Raw genomic sequence first — 14,622 nt, 5'->3', positions numbered from 1 at the left:
TTCTTTTTTCAAGTTTCCTTAACCGTCATTCCCTGCTTTTCAGGACCTACTTTGTCACATAGTGTTTGGGGGGTTCTGTCACCTCTGCAGGTGCTAGAAAGTGCTGGCTGTGCTTGAAGACAAGAAAAGCACGCCGCAGCTGGTGTCGCAAAGGTGCTTTTTCAGGCGGCAAGTGGACTTTTTTGTTTTTCTTGGAAGGCGTTTCGCTTCTCATCCAAGAAGCTTCATCCGCTCTTGAGTGGATGGTGGGGAACGGAAAGATTTTATATTCCTTGCAGACAGCTGGTCGTCTGCTTTCTTTTAGAGAGCCGTCGAGGCCACTGGGAGGTTTGTCTGTGTCCTCAAGAGTCACCTGAGTGGTGCCAATGGGTGGGATGTTTTTTCCGCCCTGTGTCCCCTGAAGCTTGAAAATGGAAGCTTGAACCTACTTAGCTTTTTAAAAGTAAAACCCAAGGGAGGGAGTTTCCTTCATCCAGGCCAGGCTGTGTCCAAACGTGCCCAGTGTCTGTTTCACTTGTGAAGGAAGAAATTTTAAGTCTGCTAAATGCTAAATGCTTCCATAAATTCTCTTGCAGAGAAGTCTCCTTTAGAACAAAGCTAATGGAGAGGGAGAGGCAAAGAGGGAGCAGAGCCTAGAAAAAGGGGACCTTAGAAAGAGGGGGTGACAGCCTATATATGGCAAAAAAACATAAAGTTCCCAAGGAGACGTTTCAAAGGGTTGTAAAAGTACATGCAAAAACCTATGAAAGTTGCCATAGTCTTTGTTGGAAATGCATACCTTTTTTAATTTAAGAGCCTTGGTGGAGCAGTGGGCTAATGCCTCCTTAAGTAACACCAGCTGCCTGCAATTAGTGCAGGTTCGAGTCCCACCAGGCTCAAGGTTGACTCAGCCTTCCATCCTTCCGAGGTAGGTAAAATGAGGACCCAGATTGTTGGGGGCAATTAAGCTGACTTTGTAATAATGCCGCTTTGGGGGGGGGGCGAAAGCCCTATTAAGCAGGCATATTTATTTATTTATTTATTTTATTTTAATTCCATTTATATCCCGCCCTTCTCCGAAGACTCAGGGCGGCTTACAAGCTTAGCAGTAGCCTTCATTCTATGTATATGCCTGCTTGTTAGGGCTTTCACACACACACCCCCAAGCGGCATTATTACAAAGTCAGCTTAATTGCCCCCAACAATCTGGGTCCTCATTTTACCTACCTCGGAAGGATGGAAGGCTGAGTCAACCTTGAGCCTGGTGGGATGCGAACCTTCACTAATTGCAGGCAGCTGGTGTCACTTAAGGAGGCATTAGCCCACTGCTCCACCAAGGCTCTAGATCATAGAATGTATGTATGTATTACATAATATATACATAATATATTACATAATATATACATACATAGAATGAAGGCTATTGCTAAGCACATTGGTTTGTGCTTAAATTGTAAGCCGCCCTGAGTCTTCGGAGAAGGGCGGGATATAAATGGGATTAAAATAAAAATAAAAATAAAAAATGACTGAGAAACTCCACATAGACACAGATACAGCTGGTGCCACCTGGAGGAAAGGAAAAGACAAATTAAAATGCTGAAGGCGGTAATGAGTAGAAAAGGCATAGCAGTTCAATTTGTGCCGTGGTGGTGCAGTAGTTAGAATGCAGTATATTGTAGGATAGGGACGTGGTGGCTCAGTGGGTTAGGACGCTGAGGTTGTCGATCAGAAGGTCGGCAGTTTGGCGGGTCGAATCCTGAGTGCCGCGTAACAGAGTGACTGCCTGTTACTCGTCCCAGCTTCTGCCAGCCTAGCAGTTCGAAAGCACGTAAAAATGCAAGTAGAAAAATAGGGACCACTCCGGTGGGAAGGTAACAGCGTTCCGTGCGCCTTCGGCGTCTAGTCATGCCGGCCAAATGACCACGGAGACGTCCTCAGACAAGCGCTGGCTCTTCGGCTTTGAAACGGAGATGAGCACCGGCCCCTTGAGTCGGAAATGACTAGCACGCATGTGCGGGGGAACCTTTACCTATATTGTCGACTTAGCCTTCTACCCTTCCCAGGTCGGTAAAATGAGGACCCAGATTGGGGCAATAGGTTGACTCTGTATATAAATCTACGTGCTATTGCTATTCTCTTCGTTAGACTAGACATACCTAGTTTCCTCAATCGTTCATCGTAGAGTTTAGCCTCCAGTCCCCTGATCATCTTCGTTGCTCTTCTCCGCACTCGTTCTAAGAGCCTCAATATCTTCTTGGTATCATGTTGACCAGAACTGGATGCAGTATTCCAAATGTGGTCTCTCCAATGCAGTATAAAGTGCTACTATCAGTGATCTCTAGGACTGCGTTAGCTTTTTTGGAAGCTGTAGCACACTGCCCACTTATACATAAGTGGTTGTCTCCTAGGACACCTCTCACAATTGCTGCCATTGAGCTAGGTACCACCTATTCTATACTTGTACACTGAGGATTTTCTGACTTCAGCTCCTTCCATCAGACAGACAGACAGACAGACAGACAGACAGACAGACAGACACACACACACACACACTGCACCCAAAGAGTTTGAATAAAACTGTTTCAGCTGAAACAGGAAATAATACTTAACACTTAAGTGCAGTGGTTAGGATGCAGCATTGCAAGCTAATTCTGCCGACTGCCAGCAGTTCGATCCTCGCTGGCTCAAGGTTGACTCAGCCTTCCATCCTTCCGAGGTTGGTAAAATGAGGACCCAGATTGTTGGGGGCAATAGGCTGTCGCTGTAAACTGCTTAGAGAGGGGCTGTAAAGCACTGTGAGGCGGTATATAAGTCTAAGTGCTATTGCTATTTTTAGTGAGAAGCAGGGAATCGGTCTGTGGTGGCGGCAAAACAAAGCCTTGATAGTGGGTGATTATAAGAATGTCAGGTAAACCCCTGCGTGACCCAGGATTGATACTGCTAAGAGGCAAATTATCTGGCGTATGTTTAAATATCCCTCAGATTCAAGGTCCTTTATAAATGAGATGAAAAGGGGCTTCTGTCATGGATTTGGGAAAATCTCCATGGTCTGCAGGGCAAGAAGTTAACTCTGAAATGTAGCCTCCACAAACATCAAGGAACCTATGTAATTAACAATGCCTTTAATATTTTCTGGTTCATCATACTATACACTTGGGACAAAAGCCATACAGATGTTTTATTGGCAAAAAAAAAGTCATAGAATCCTGGTCTGTGTGTTCTCCAGCTCAAAACTGGTTTACTACAAAGATGATTAGGGGGACTGGAGGCTAAAACATATAAGGAACGGTTGCTGGAATTGGGGATGTCTAGTTTAATGAAGAGAAGGACGAGGGGGGACTTGAAGGCAGGACAAGAAGCAACCGGTGGAAACTAATCAAGGAGAGAAGCAACCTAGAACTAAGGAGAAACTTCCTGACGGTTAGAACAATTAACCAGTGGAACAACCTGCCTCCAGAAGCGGTGAATTCTCCAACACTGGAAGTTTTTAAGAAGAGACTGGACAGCCATTTGTCCAAAATGGTATAGGGCAGGGGCAGGCAACCTCGGCTCTTTTATAACTCATGGACTTCAACTCCCAGAATTCCTGAGCCAGACTCAGGAATTCTGGGAGTTGAAGTCCATGAGTCATACAAGAGCCGAGGTTGCCTACCCCTGGTTATAGGGTTTCCTGCCTGAGCAGGGGGTTGGACTAGATGACCTCCAAGGTCCCTTCCACCACCACCACCACCACTACCATCATCATAATCATCATTTTCCCATGAAAGGCTCCCTATTCTGGAATAGGTCCCCCCTATCTTTGCTCTTGCAGATATTTTTTTTATTTAGTTATTTTAATTCCATTTATATCCCGCCCTTCTCCGAAGACTCAGGGCGGCTTACAAGCTTAGCAGTAGCCTTCATTCTATGTATATTTATTTATTTTAATTCCATTTATATCCCGCCCTTCTCCGAAGACTCAGGGCGTATGCCTGCTTATTAGGGCTTTCACACACACCCCAAGCGGCATTTTTACAAAGTCAGCTTAATTGCCCCCAACAATATGGGAGTATCTTTTTAAAGCATCGCAATAAGAGAGAAAATAAATAAAGCCAGCACTACAATGAAGAACCCCCCCCCCCCAGGCGGACTTGGCTTGCTGCTCCTCGGGCTCAGAAGGGTTAAGCAGGTTCCTAGAGCGGCAGAAGGAGGGTCGTCCAATGACAGCCCCTCTTCCGTCTACTTTCATTTCCTGGCTGCTCTTGCTGCTGCGGCTGCCGCCGTCTCGATATCCCTCGGGAGGAGCCCGAAGAGGAGAAGAAATGCGGGGAGAGAGAGAGAGAGGCTCCCCCGAGAGCAGAGCTCGTTTCCGGTCCTTCCCCAGCCGCCACTTCCGGTGAAATCTCCAGCCTTCCCTTCTAGGGTTCATCGGGGTTGGTCTGGACCTCCGATCAAGCTCGACTCCCGGCGACTACATGGACCATCGATGGGAGGTTTTTTTTTTTCCATGGCAGCGGTAGAAAAGACGGTTCGCCTTCCTCTGGGATGCGCCTGCTTTTTCCTAGTTATGGTCTCTGCAGCCCTGGCATCTCCTGGTGGCCTCCCTTCCAAGCCTTCACCTAGCCCACAGGTCTGCAACCCGCGGCTCTGGAGCCGCATGCGGCTCTTTCAGCCGTCTCCTGCGGCTCCCAGTCCTCTGCCATGTACAGTCCAAAAAAAAGTGGGACTAAAAAAGTTCAACCAATCAATTCAAATATGCAGGGTAGGTGCATATCTCACCTTGGCTCCACTCTTCAGTCAAACCCTGTTCTGCGCATGTACGCGCATGTGCACACATTTTTTGTGGCTCCCAGTTTTTCCTTTTGTGAGGGAAACGGTTCTGAGTGGCTCTTTCACTGTTTCAGGTTGCTGACCCCTGACCTAGCCCCATCCTGCTCAAAGTCGATTGGATCAGCTTGCAGACTCCACTTGGGACAAATGCTGGTGCCACCTGCAAATGATCACGCACCCAGGTGAAAAATTACACACCATTGCACACGTAACTTCTTAAATGCGTACGTAGCCGCGCATGTAGACACATCTTCCCACTAGCGTCAACAAATCATTTGTGTCTCCCTCTCTGGGTTTTTTTCCTAGGCAGAAACTCTCTGTTGCCTTTTTGGTGTACTTCTGAGATATTGTGCCCATTAAACACAATTTTTATTTTTATTTTTAAATTTTTAAAAAATTAAACTGCCTTATATATAAGCTAAAGCACCCGGGGATGTTTTATAATTACAAAAATGGAAGTGCTGGAGATGCTATACTCTATTTATTTAGCGTATGGCTGGTCACACACAGAATTAAAAGCACTTCATATTTACAAGTTAGAACAGTTAAAACAATTTTTTTTGTTTTAACTCTAGATATTCCTCTTACTGATGATCTCTTTACTCAACATTTAAAAAGTCACATACAACAGGCACTATAAATATCACACACACAACAACTCACTCGCCAGAAGTTCCCTGGAGATGGGCACCAGCACGAGTCTGAAAACTCGGAAGACAAAGCCCCTGGTCCCGCTGACCAACCCAGATTGGATCCTGCAATCACTCTACTATTTCTGAATCCTTATTTCTATGTCCACTTTGACTATAACTGCTACCCAGCAGGCACCCTGCAGATAACTAGCTTTGCATATGCCATTTTGGTAACACGGTTAATGTTTCCGTCGGTGCAACTCATCCAATTAGCCGTTGCCTCAAAAGACATGCCACCATTGAGTGCCCTGGAGCAGCAAACGATTCCAAAGTGGCAATTTTGGTCTTCTAGTTAAAGGTCTTAGTAGCTCACTGCTAGTTCCAGGATCTCAAGTAGCTGACTGCTTCCTTCTGGTGTTCTGGCTGGTTTGGAGTGGCTTGACAAATAAGGGATAGGAGAAAGGAGAACGTAGAGGCTGCAAATGGGAAGGAAAGAATTACAGTTGCTGTTCTGGAGTGCCTGGAAGAAAGGAGAGAGGTTAAGAGCTTTGTGGGTCTACTAGCAGGATTGTGTGAACACGCTGAAATTTACAGTTGCCATTCTGCCTGATCAGGTGTCATATTCTTTCATTAGAGAATGACTTGGAATGTGTAGGATTTGATAGCAGCTCCAAATAAGTAAATCCTGGCTCTGAGATTCTTTGTGATTCTGCTGAAAGCATCCTTCAAGGGAAGATCTAAGACTGACCTGTTCCTAGAGGAAGTGGAAGACACAAGGTACCATCCCCTTGAGAACAATTTTTCCAAATGAGTTCAGAAGAAGGTGGAAAAGGATGCAGTTAGCCCTGACAAACAGCACCAACACTGTCAGAATTATTGCTCTCAAAGCATTTCTGGCCAAATAGACCTTCTACGCAATAAGAGGCTGAAATAAGAACAACACACAAAGATTCCCATGGTGGATTTCAGGAGGATCCTTCCACCAGACATGGAGATGGGACCAAATCCAAGTTCCCTGGCTGGAGAATTCCTCTCAACCCTGGCAGAAGAGAAGAAGCAGGACACCCAACAGGTAGAAAAATGTACTTTTGCCAATTTAGTGGCTAAAATCATGAAATTCTCGGTTGTTCACTCAGCTTTGTTTTAGTCGTCCAAGGGGAATTGTTCCAAGACCATAAAACATTTATTTAAGGCACCATATGAGAAACCAGAAGATTGTAAATTCCAGTCCTGCTTTAGGCATGAACACCAGCTGGGTGACTGTGAGTTCTAGTCACACCTTAGGCATGAAAGGTGTCTAGTTCTAGTTCTACCTTAGCCAGTCAACCCACCTCACAGGGTTGATGTTGTGGGGAGAGGGTAGGAGGAAGTAGTATTACTCATGTTAACTGCCTTGAGTTATTTACAAAAATAATAGGGGGAGGAGTTAAAAACCAATATAACTTTTCTCATTCCTTTTCTAAGTTTTGATTCTATTCTTTTATCCCCATTTTTTCCAGGAATTGAAAAGATTTACAGAAGTAGTCCCAAACTTCCTAGAACGAGAAAAAGCTTCAACAATGGTCAAGCCAAAGGTTTTTGGAAAGAAAATTCAGTTGGAGACAAGGAGAGCTTCTTCTTTAAAAGGTAAGGTGTAAGGTCCCTTGTTACAGTTGGCTATTGCTCACCTTTGAGTTTTTTTAATGATTATCTTGATTTGGCAGGGGGAGAAGGGGAGACAGAAAAATATAGTTCTTAACCTGTAATTAAAACCTGAATTTATTTTTAATAAAATCTTTCTTTCTTCTTTCTTTCTTTCTTTCTTTCTTTCTTTCTTTCTTTCTTTCTTTCTTTCTTTCTTTCTTTCTTTCTTTCTTTCTTTCTTTCTTTCTTTCTTTCTTTCTTCTTTCTTTCTTTCTTCTTTCTTTCTTTCTTTCTTTCTTTCTCTCTCTCTCTCTCTCTCTCTCTCTCTCTCTCTCTCTCTCTCTCTCTCTCTCTTCTTTCTTTCTTTCTTTCTTTCTTTCTTCCTTTCTTGTACTAAGTGGTACTAATACCACTTTACAATGCTTTGGTAAGGCCACACCTGGAATACTGCATCCAGTTTTGGTCACCACGATGTAAAAAAGATGTTGAGACTCTAGAAAGGGTACAGAGAAGAGCAACAAAGATGATTAGGGGGCTGGAGGCCAAAACATATAGGGAACGGTTGCTGGAATTGGGTATGTGTGGTTTAACGAAGAGAAGAGTGAGGGGTGACATGATAGCAGTGTTCCAATATCTCAGGGGCTACCACAAAGAAGAGGGAGTCAAGCTATTCTCCAAAGCACCTGATAGCAGGACAAGAAGCAACGGATGGAAACTAGTCAAGGAGAGAAGCAACCTAGAACTAAGGAGAAACTTCCTGACAGTTAGAACAACTAATCAGTGGAACAACCTGCCTCCAGAAGTGGTGAATGCTCCAACACTGGACATTTTTAAGAAGAGACTGGACACTCATTTGTCTGAAATGGTATAAGGTTTCCTGCCTGAGCAGGGGGTTGGACTAGATGACCTCCAAGGTCCCTTCCAACTTCTTCTTCTTCTTCTTCTTCTTCTTCTTCTTCTTCTTCTTCTTCTTCTTCTTCTTCTTCTTCTTCTTCTTCTTCTTCTTCTTCTTCTTCTTCTTCTTCTTCTTCTTCTTATTCTTCTTATTATTATTATTATTATTATTATTATTATTATTATTATTATTATTAATATTCTTTCATCTATCTATCTATCTATCTATCTATCTATCTATCTATCTATCTATCTATCTATCTATCTATCTATCTATCTATCATTTTTATGCTACCCGTCTCCCCTATAAGGTGATCCTTAGTATAAATGCAGGAGTCTGCTGGGCCTAGAGCAAAAATGAGATGTGATATACAGTACTACTTACAGTATGAAATAGTCATTCTTTAAAAAAAACACCACAAATGCTTTGAATTTCTCTCTGGCTCTGAGGTGAGAAGATAAAATGAGTCCTGTTGGTTGATTGGTTTAGTTTCAGTCTTTTCCCTAAAAGTGAGATGAAGTTAGTTCATTGTGCACGTGTTCGACTGCTTGCTCTGGCTGTTTGTTTTATATTGCGGTTCTTGTTTAGTTTTAACCCCCCTGGGTTCCACCTAGTCTGAATGCAAGATTGATGGGCAGCTATTGGCGTTGCCTCCATAAATAAATACATCCAGCCCCTTCTCTTGCAGGTGAGGAGATAATGCTGGAAATACAGACTCAAACGCCCCTTCTTTTTCAAGGCGGGAAAACAGCTGCTGCTTTGGATGCGGTAAGGAAAATGAGAAGAGGCTCTCTGGGAATCTTTGCTGTTAGTTGCGAAGTCGTGTCCGGCCCATCGCGACCCCATGGACAACGTTCCTCCAGGCCTTCCTGTCCTTTATCATTGTCAGGACCCACCCCAAACCACGTCTTAGGAAGACAAAACTCTTGGAGCCAAATCTAGTCCAAAAGGAATCTTTACTATGACATACTATGACAGGACTTAATATTGTTCTACAAACTAAAACCTTTATAAAGAGTTCCCGGTTCAACCCCCCCCCCCTTAACCCCATTTGGTCAGCCCCCCATCATTTACCTCGTATCATCCCTCTCGTGGGAGAAAGGAACTTAGGACCTTTTATGTTTATTGCTCTCTTCCTTGACACAAGCCAGATGCTATCTCCCCTAACCCTCCCTTTTGTTCCCCCAGTTTTTTTATTTTTTTTATTTTTTTTAAAATCCCATTTATATCCCGCCCTTCTCCGAAGACTCAGGGCAGCTTACAATCTAAAGCACAAGTCAATGTGCTTAGCAATATCCTTCATTCTATGTATATACCTGCTTATTAGGGCTTTCGGACACCTCAAGCGGCATTATTACAAAGTCAGCTTAATTGCCCCCAACAATCTGGGTCCTCATTTTACCTACCTCGGAAGGATGGAAGGCTGAGTCAACCTTGAGCCTGGTGGGACTCGAACCTGCACTAATTGCAGGCAGCTGGTGTTACTTAAGGAGGCATTAGCCCACTGCTCCACCAAGGCTCTTCCTTGGTGGTGGAGTTCAAAAGGCTTCTCTTTTCCTTTGAAATGCCTAATACAGGCTCAATACACATTCGTTCCTTCCTCCTCGGGAGATGGCAGAATCCAGGAACAATGTTTTAAACATACATTTATGAATATGATATAAATGGATTCTGGCAATCATCTTCTGGAGTCCATTTAGGCTCACGACTACTGCTTCAGTGACTCCATCCAGCCACCTCATTCTCTGTCGTCCGCTTCTTCTCTTGCCCTCAACCTTTCCCAGCATGAAGCTCTTCTCCAGTGAGTCCTTCCTTCTCATTAGGGGACCAAAGTATTTGAGTTTTAGCTTCAGGATCTGGCCTTCTAAAGAGCAGTCAGGGTTGATCTCCTCTAGGACTGACCGGTTTGATCGCCTTGCAGTCCAAAGGACTCGCAGGAGTCTTCTCCAGCACCGTAGTGCAAAGGCCTCAATCTTGCCCAGTGGCAACTAGGTCTTTCTGAACAAGGATTTCTCTTGTCTGTAGCTGTCAAAAGTTTTCCCACAAGAAGATTGAAATCAACTGGACTGCGGGGGTGGGGATGGGGTGTTAAATTCCTGAAGTTAATACCCAGCTCTTATTATGGTTCTGTCATCTAGGTAAAGAACAGTCTCTATACTATCTATGATGATGCCTTTTTTTCCAGGGGCTGTTCACATTGCAGGAAGTGGCCGTGCATTTCACCAAGGATGAGTGGGAACTGCTAGATCCTGCTCAGAAAGCTCTGCACAGAGAAGTCATGGAGGAGATCAGTGGGATTTTGGCCTATCTAGGTAAGTTGCATTTTTTTTCCTGGAAAAATGGATCCTTTTAGGGTCTTATTCACAGGTGTAATATTTCAACCTCTCAGATGGCAACATCCAGCTTGAGAATCCAAATAAATCACCGGGATCATTTCGCTTCTGAAATGCTTACTGCTTATTGAATACACAGCACAGTACTGTCGAAGCAGAATTCACTCAAAGGTTCCCAGACACTAAATCAAAGAATTAAACAATAGTCTCTTCTCCCAAGCCATCCACTCTCTCTCACATAGTCCCTGTAAACAATTTTTCTTTGTTATGGGAACCGTCTGCTTTTCTTCCACACCTGCTTTAGTGTCCTTGTAAATGGCTCAAGCTCTCACTGTCTTCAGCAGAATTTAAAAAAAGTTTCATTTCTCCATCTAAACACTTTTAAAGCAACATCTCTTCCCCCCCACCCCCAACTCTAATGGCATAACTAAATGAAGGCCTGGCCTGAAGGGGGATGGGTTGGGTTTTTATGTCATTTTAATATCTGTATTTACTGTTTTTAGCTGGGCATATGTTTAATTTTCTTTTAACTTTTGTATTTTTGTATTTTTTATATATCTGCCCTGTTCACCGCCCTGAGTCCTTCGGGAGAAGGGCGGTATATAAATAAAATAATAATAATAATAATAATAATAATAATAATAATAATAATAATAATAATAATAATAATAATAATAATAATAATAATAATAATAATAATAATAATAATTATTATTATTATTATTATTATTATTATTATAAGAGACACGTAGCTGCTGCCAAAGTTTCATTTTTGACATCAGACCTTTTCCCTCATGGGTATCGGTATTTATCAAATTTTATTTCAGTTTAATAAATATTGCACAGGAATTTATATGGAATGAAGTTGGGTGCAAAATCGAATATAGTCGCATCGAAGTAAGAATTTAGCAATTAGCACAAATCATCTTGGCATCAGAGCACTCCCAGAAGTGTAGATAGTCCTTGACTTACGACCGTTTGGAGTTACAACCGTCTTGGAACAGACACTTTACAGCCCGTAAAGCATTTCCGGCTATTGTAAAATATCAGCCCCACTCCTTCCCTGCAGTCATGTGACAGATTTTGGGTCCTTGGCAACCAGCTCGTCTTTATGACCAGTTGTAATGTCCCACAGTCACACGAACGCAATGTCAACGCTGCTAACATCGGATGTTTTTGCTTTGACAACAGATGGAAATGTAGCTATCTTTTCTGTTTCGCTTTTAGAGTTAGATGATGCTGGGAGGGGGGACATGAATGAGAGTCCAGCTAGACATAACAACACTAAACATAGCGTGAGATTCAAGGTTATTGAGCCTAGAGCCGATAAAGATTTGGCGGGGTTGAGAGTTGGGGAGAAAGCCCGCATTTCAAGTTCATTGGGGAAATGTGATTTATGAGTGTTAATTGGAGGAGGGAATAGTGCTTTGATACTTTGTGCCCAGGGGAGCGGGGGGAATTCAGTTTTTGGCTTCAACTGTGTAGTGCCGATGCTCTGTTTCTTGAATAAAAGATTCTTTAAGGTAAACAATGCCTCAAAGTTCTTTTGAAGAGTTTCATCTGTCAGAACCATGACACGCAATTTGCTTTGCTAGTTTCAAGCAAAAATTGCCCAGAAAAATGGGTGCCCTTCATGACCTTACTGTTCACTTAATGGGCAAGGTCGTTCACTGTGAGAAATGTTGAAAAACAGGTCAAGTGAGTGCCTCGATTTACATTTGGAGTGACCTACAACTGGATTTCTGGTCCCAGCCGCAACCGTAACTCAAGGACTGCCTGTGTTATACAGTACCCGAGCCACTGTTGAGAAGCACTATCATGCATGCATACCTTAGACCTGTGCTTGCCAAATCTGGAGAGATTGTTCAAAAAGGTATAAATAGGGACTTTCTTTGGTTAATGTGAACCCATTACCTAGTCACAATGAGGACATTTAAATTGACTTAAAATATATTACCTACAAGGGACGCGATGGCTCAGTGGGTTAGGACGCTGAGCTTGTCGATCAGAAGATCGGCAGTTTGGCAGGTCGAATCCCAAGTGCCACGTAGCAGAGTGAGCGCCTGTTACTCGTCCCAGCTTCTGCCAACCTAGCAGTTCGAAAGCACGTAAAAATGCAAGTAGAAAAATAGGGACCACTACGGTGGGAAGGTAACAGCGTTCTGTGCGCCTTTGGCGTCTAGTCATGCCGGCCACATGACCACGGAGACGTCCTCGGACAAGCACTGGCTCTTCGGCTTTGAAACGGAGATGAGCACCAGCCCCTAGAGTCGGAAATGACTAGCACGCATGTGCGGGGGAACCTTTACCTTTTCTTCCTACCTACCTACCTACCTACCTACCTACCTATCTAACTACTCGTCCCAGCTTCTGCCAACCTAGAAGTTCGAAAGCACGTAAAAATGCAAGTAGAAAAATAGGGACCACTATGGTGGGAAGGTAACAGCGTTCCGTGCACCTTTGGCGTCTAGTCATGCCGGCCACATGACCACGGAGACGTCCTCGGACAAGCGCTGGCTCTTCGGCTTTGAAACGGAGATGAGCACCGGCCCCTTGAGTCAGAAACGACTAGCACGCATGTGCGGGGGAACCATTACCATTACCTATATTACCTACATTGTCAAGACTGATTTGCACTTTCACCTACATTCTGCTTCATTCACAGCTTCACAAACAAAAGGGGGGGGAGGGAATACAAGGCTGGGGGCACTTGCATCTGAGCAGTGTCTGTTCCTGTGAGAGAGTGCTCAACCCAAGGATGCATCAAGCAGGTGTACTAGCATGGCTCGCTGGTTTCTTATAACAAAATGATTGGTGGATGTAATGGACTATGGGTGGCCCACAAGGAAAACGGGGAAATAACTGTGCTAGCTTTTGCACGGAAAACCCAGAGCTGGTTTTGCTTCGTCTGTGCCAATATGGTTTATTCAATAAAGTTTATACTCTTGGTAGAATAATGTCCCAGGAGTTTCTTTTTCTGGATCCGCCAGCTGGACAGTTGTCAAAAGGCCTTTCTGATTTGGAAGAAAAAAAAAAGTTTGGGAAACACTCCTCTGTACAATATATCTTAAGTGGGCAGATAAGAAAGGTCTTAACAGGAGCAATGAATCATAGAAGAATAAACATATTTTTCACATGTCAGTAACTTGAATTTGAGAATTCAGAACTTATTATTTGAATTTCCTTTTGATTTTAAGTGGGATATAGCAGGTAGCGGAACACCAGTTATCTGATTTGTATCTTAAATATAGGCCACTTATAAACAGTGTCATATTGGAGATTAGATTGAGATGACGCAATCTGATCCATAAATTCCAAAGTGCTTTTAGTTATCCAATCATCATAACGAATAAATAAAACGAATAAATAAAACTATTTTATTTGTTAAGAATATTTATTGATTTTTCCCATTTTTCTTGTTTCTCAAGGTGAGGAGTGGAAAGTCCTTAAGAAAGAACAGAGTACCCATGGAAGGATTTACATAGAGGAGAAACCATGTAAATGCTTACAGTGTGAAAAGTCCTTCTTTACAAAAGGAGAGCTTAATGCACATAAAAGGACTCACACAAAGGAAAAGCCGTATCAGTGCCTGCAATGTGGAAAGTGTTTCACGTGGAAGACAAATCTAGAGAGACATCAGAGAGGTCACGCAGGAGAGAAACCCTATAAATGTTTGGAGTGCGGAAAGCGATTCACTGAGAGTTCGGCTCTGATTATGCATCAAATCATTCACATGGAGGAGAAACCATACAAATGCTTGGAATGTGGGAAGTGCTTCACTTCCAACACACACCTGAGCATCCATCAAAGAATTCACACAGGTGAAAAGCCATATCACTGCTTGGTATGCGGAAAAAGATTCAGTGTGAGCAGTAACCTCACTTCGCATCACCGGATTCACACCGGGGAGAAGCCCTCCAAATGTTCGGAATGTGGAAAGTGCTTCAGTTCCAACAGGCACTTGAGCAGACATCAAAGGATTCACACTGGGGAGAAACCCTATAAATGTTCGAAGTGCGGAAAAAGTTTCAGCATGAGCAGTAATCTTGCTTCTCATCACAGGGTTCACACCAGCGAGAAACCCTATCAATGCCCAGAGTGTGGAAAACGTTTTGCTCGCAGCTCGGATCTGGTGAAGCATAAGAAAATCCACACGGGGGAGAAACCCTATCAGTGCTTAGAATGTGGGAAGTGTTTCGTGGGCAGTTCAGACCTGGTGAAGCATAGGAAGATTCACACAGGGGAGAAACCGCACAAATGCCCGGAGTGTGGAAAATGCTTTGCTCGTAGTTCCGATCTGATTAAACATAGAAAAATTCACACAGGAGAAAAGCCGCACAAATGCTTGTAG

At 43.5% G+C, this 14,622-nt stretch overlaps 1 protein-coding gene across 1 annotated transcript; it reads left to right on the top strand.

The window, feature by feature from the left end:
* Positions 1-5,818: 5,818 nt before the first annotated feature.
* On the top strand, positions 5,819-14,622 carry LOC308661358 (uncharacterized protein; the record flags this gene model as incomplete). The annotated part of the gene is made up of 5 exons (XM_081316279.1): positions 5,819-6,492; positions 6,920-7,046; positions 8,627-8,706; positions 10,124-10,250; positions 13,700-14,622. The coding sequence occupies exons 1-5, from the start codon at positions 6,376-6,378 to the stop codon at positions 14,620-14,622; spliced, it is 1,374 nt and encodes a 457-aa protein (XP_081172405.1). The 5' UTR covers positions 5,819-6,375.

Source organism: Vipera berus (assembly GCF_964194415.1).
Source record: "Vipera berus genome assembly, chromosome: 2".
NCBI lineage: Eukaryota > Metazoa > Chordata > Lepidosauria > Squamata > Viperidae > Vipera > Vipera berus.
The sequence above is the reverse complement of the archived record's forward strand: the minus strand, read 5'-3'. Positions and strand labels throughout refer to the sequence as shown.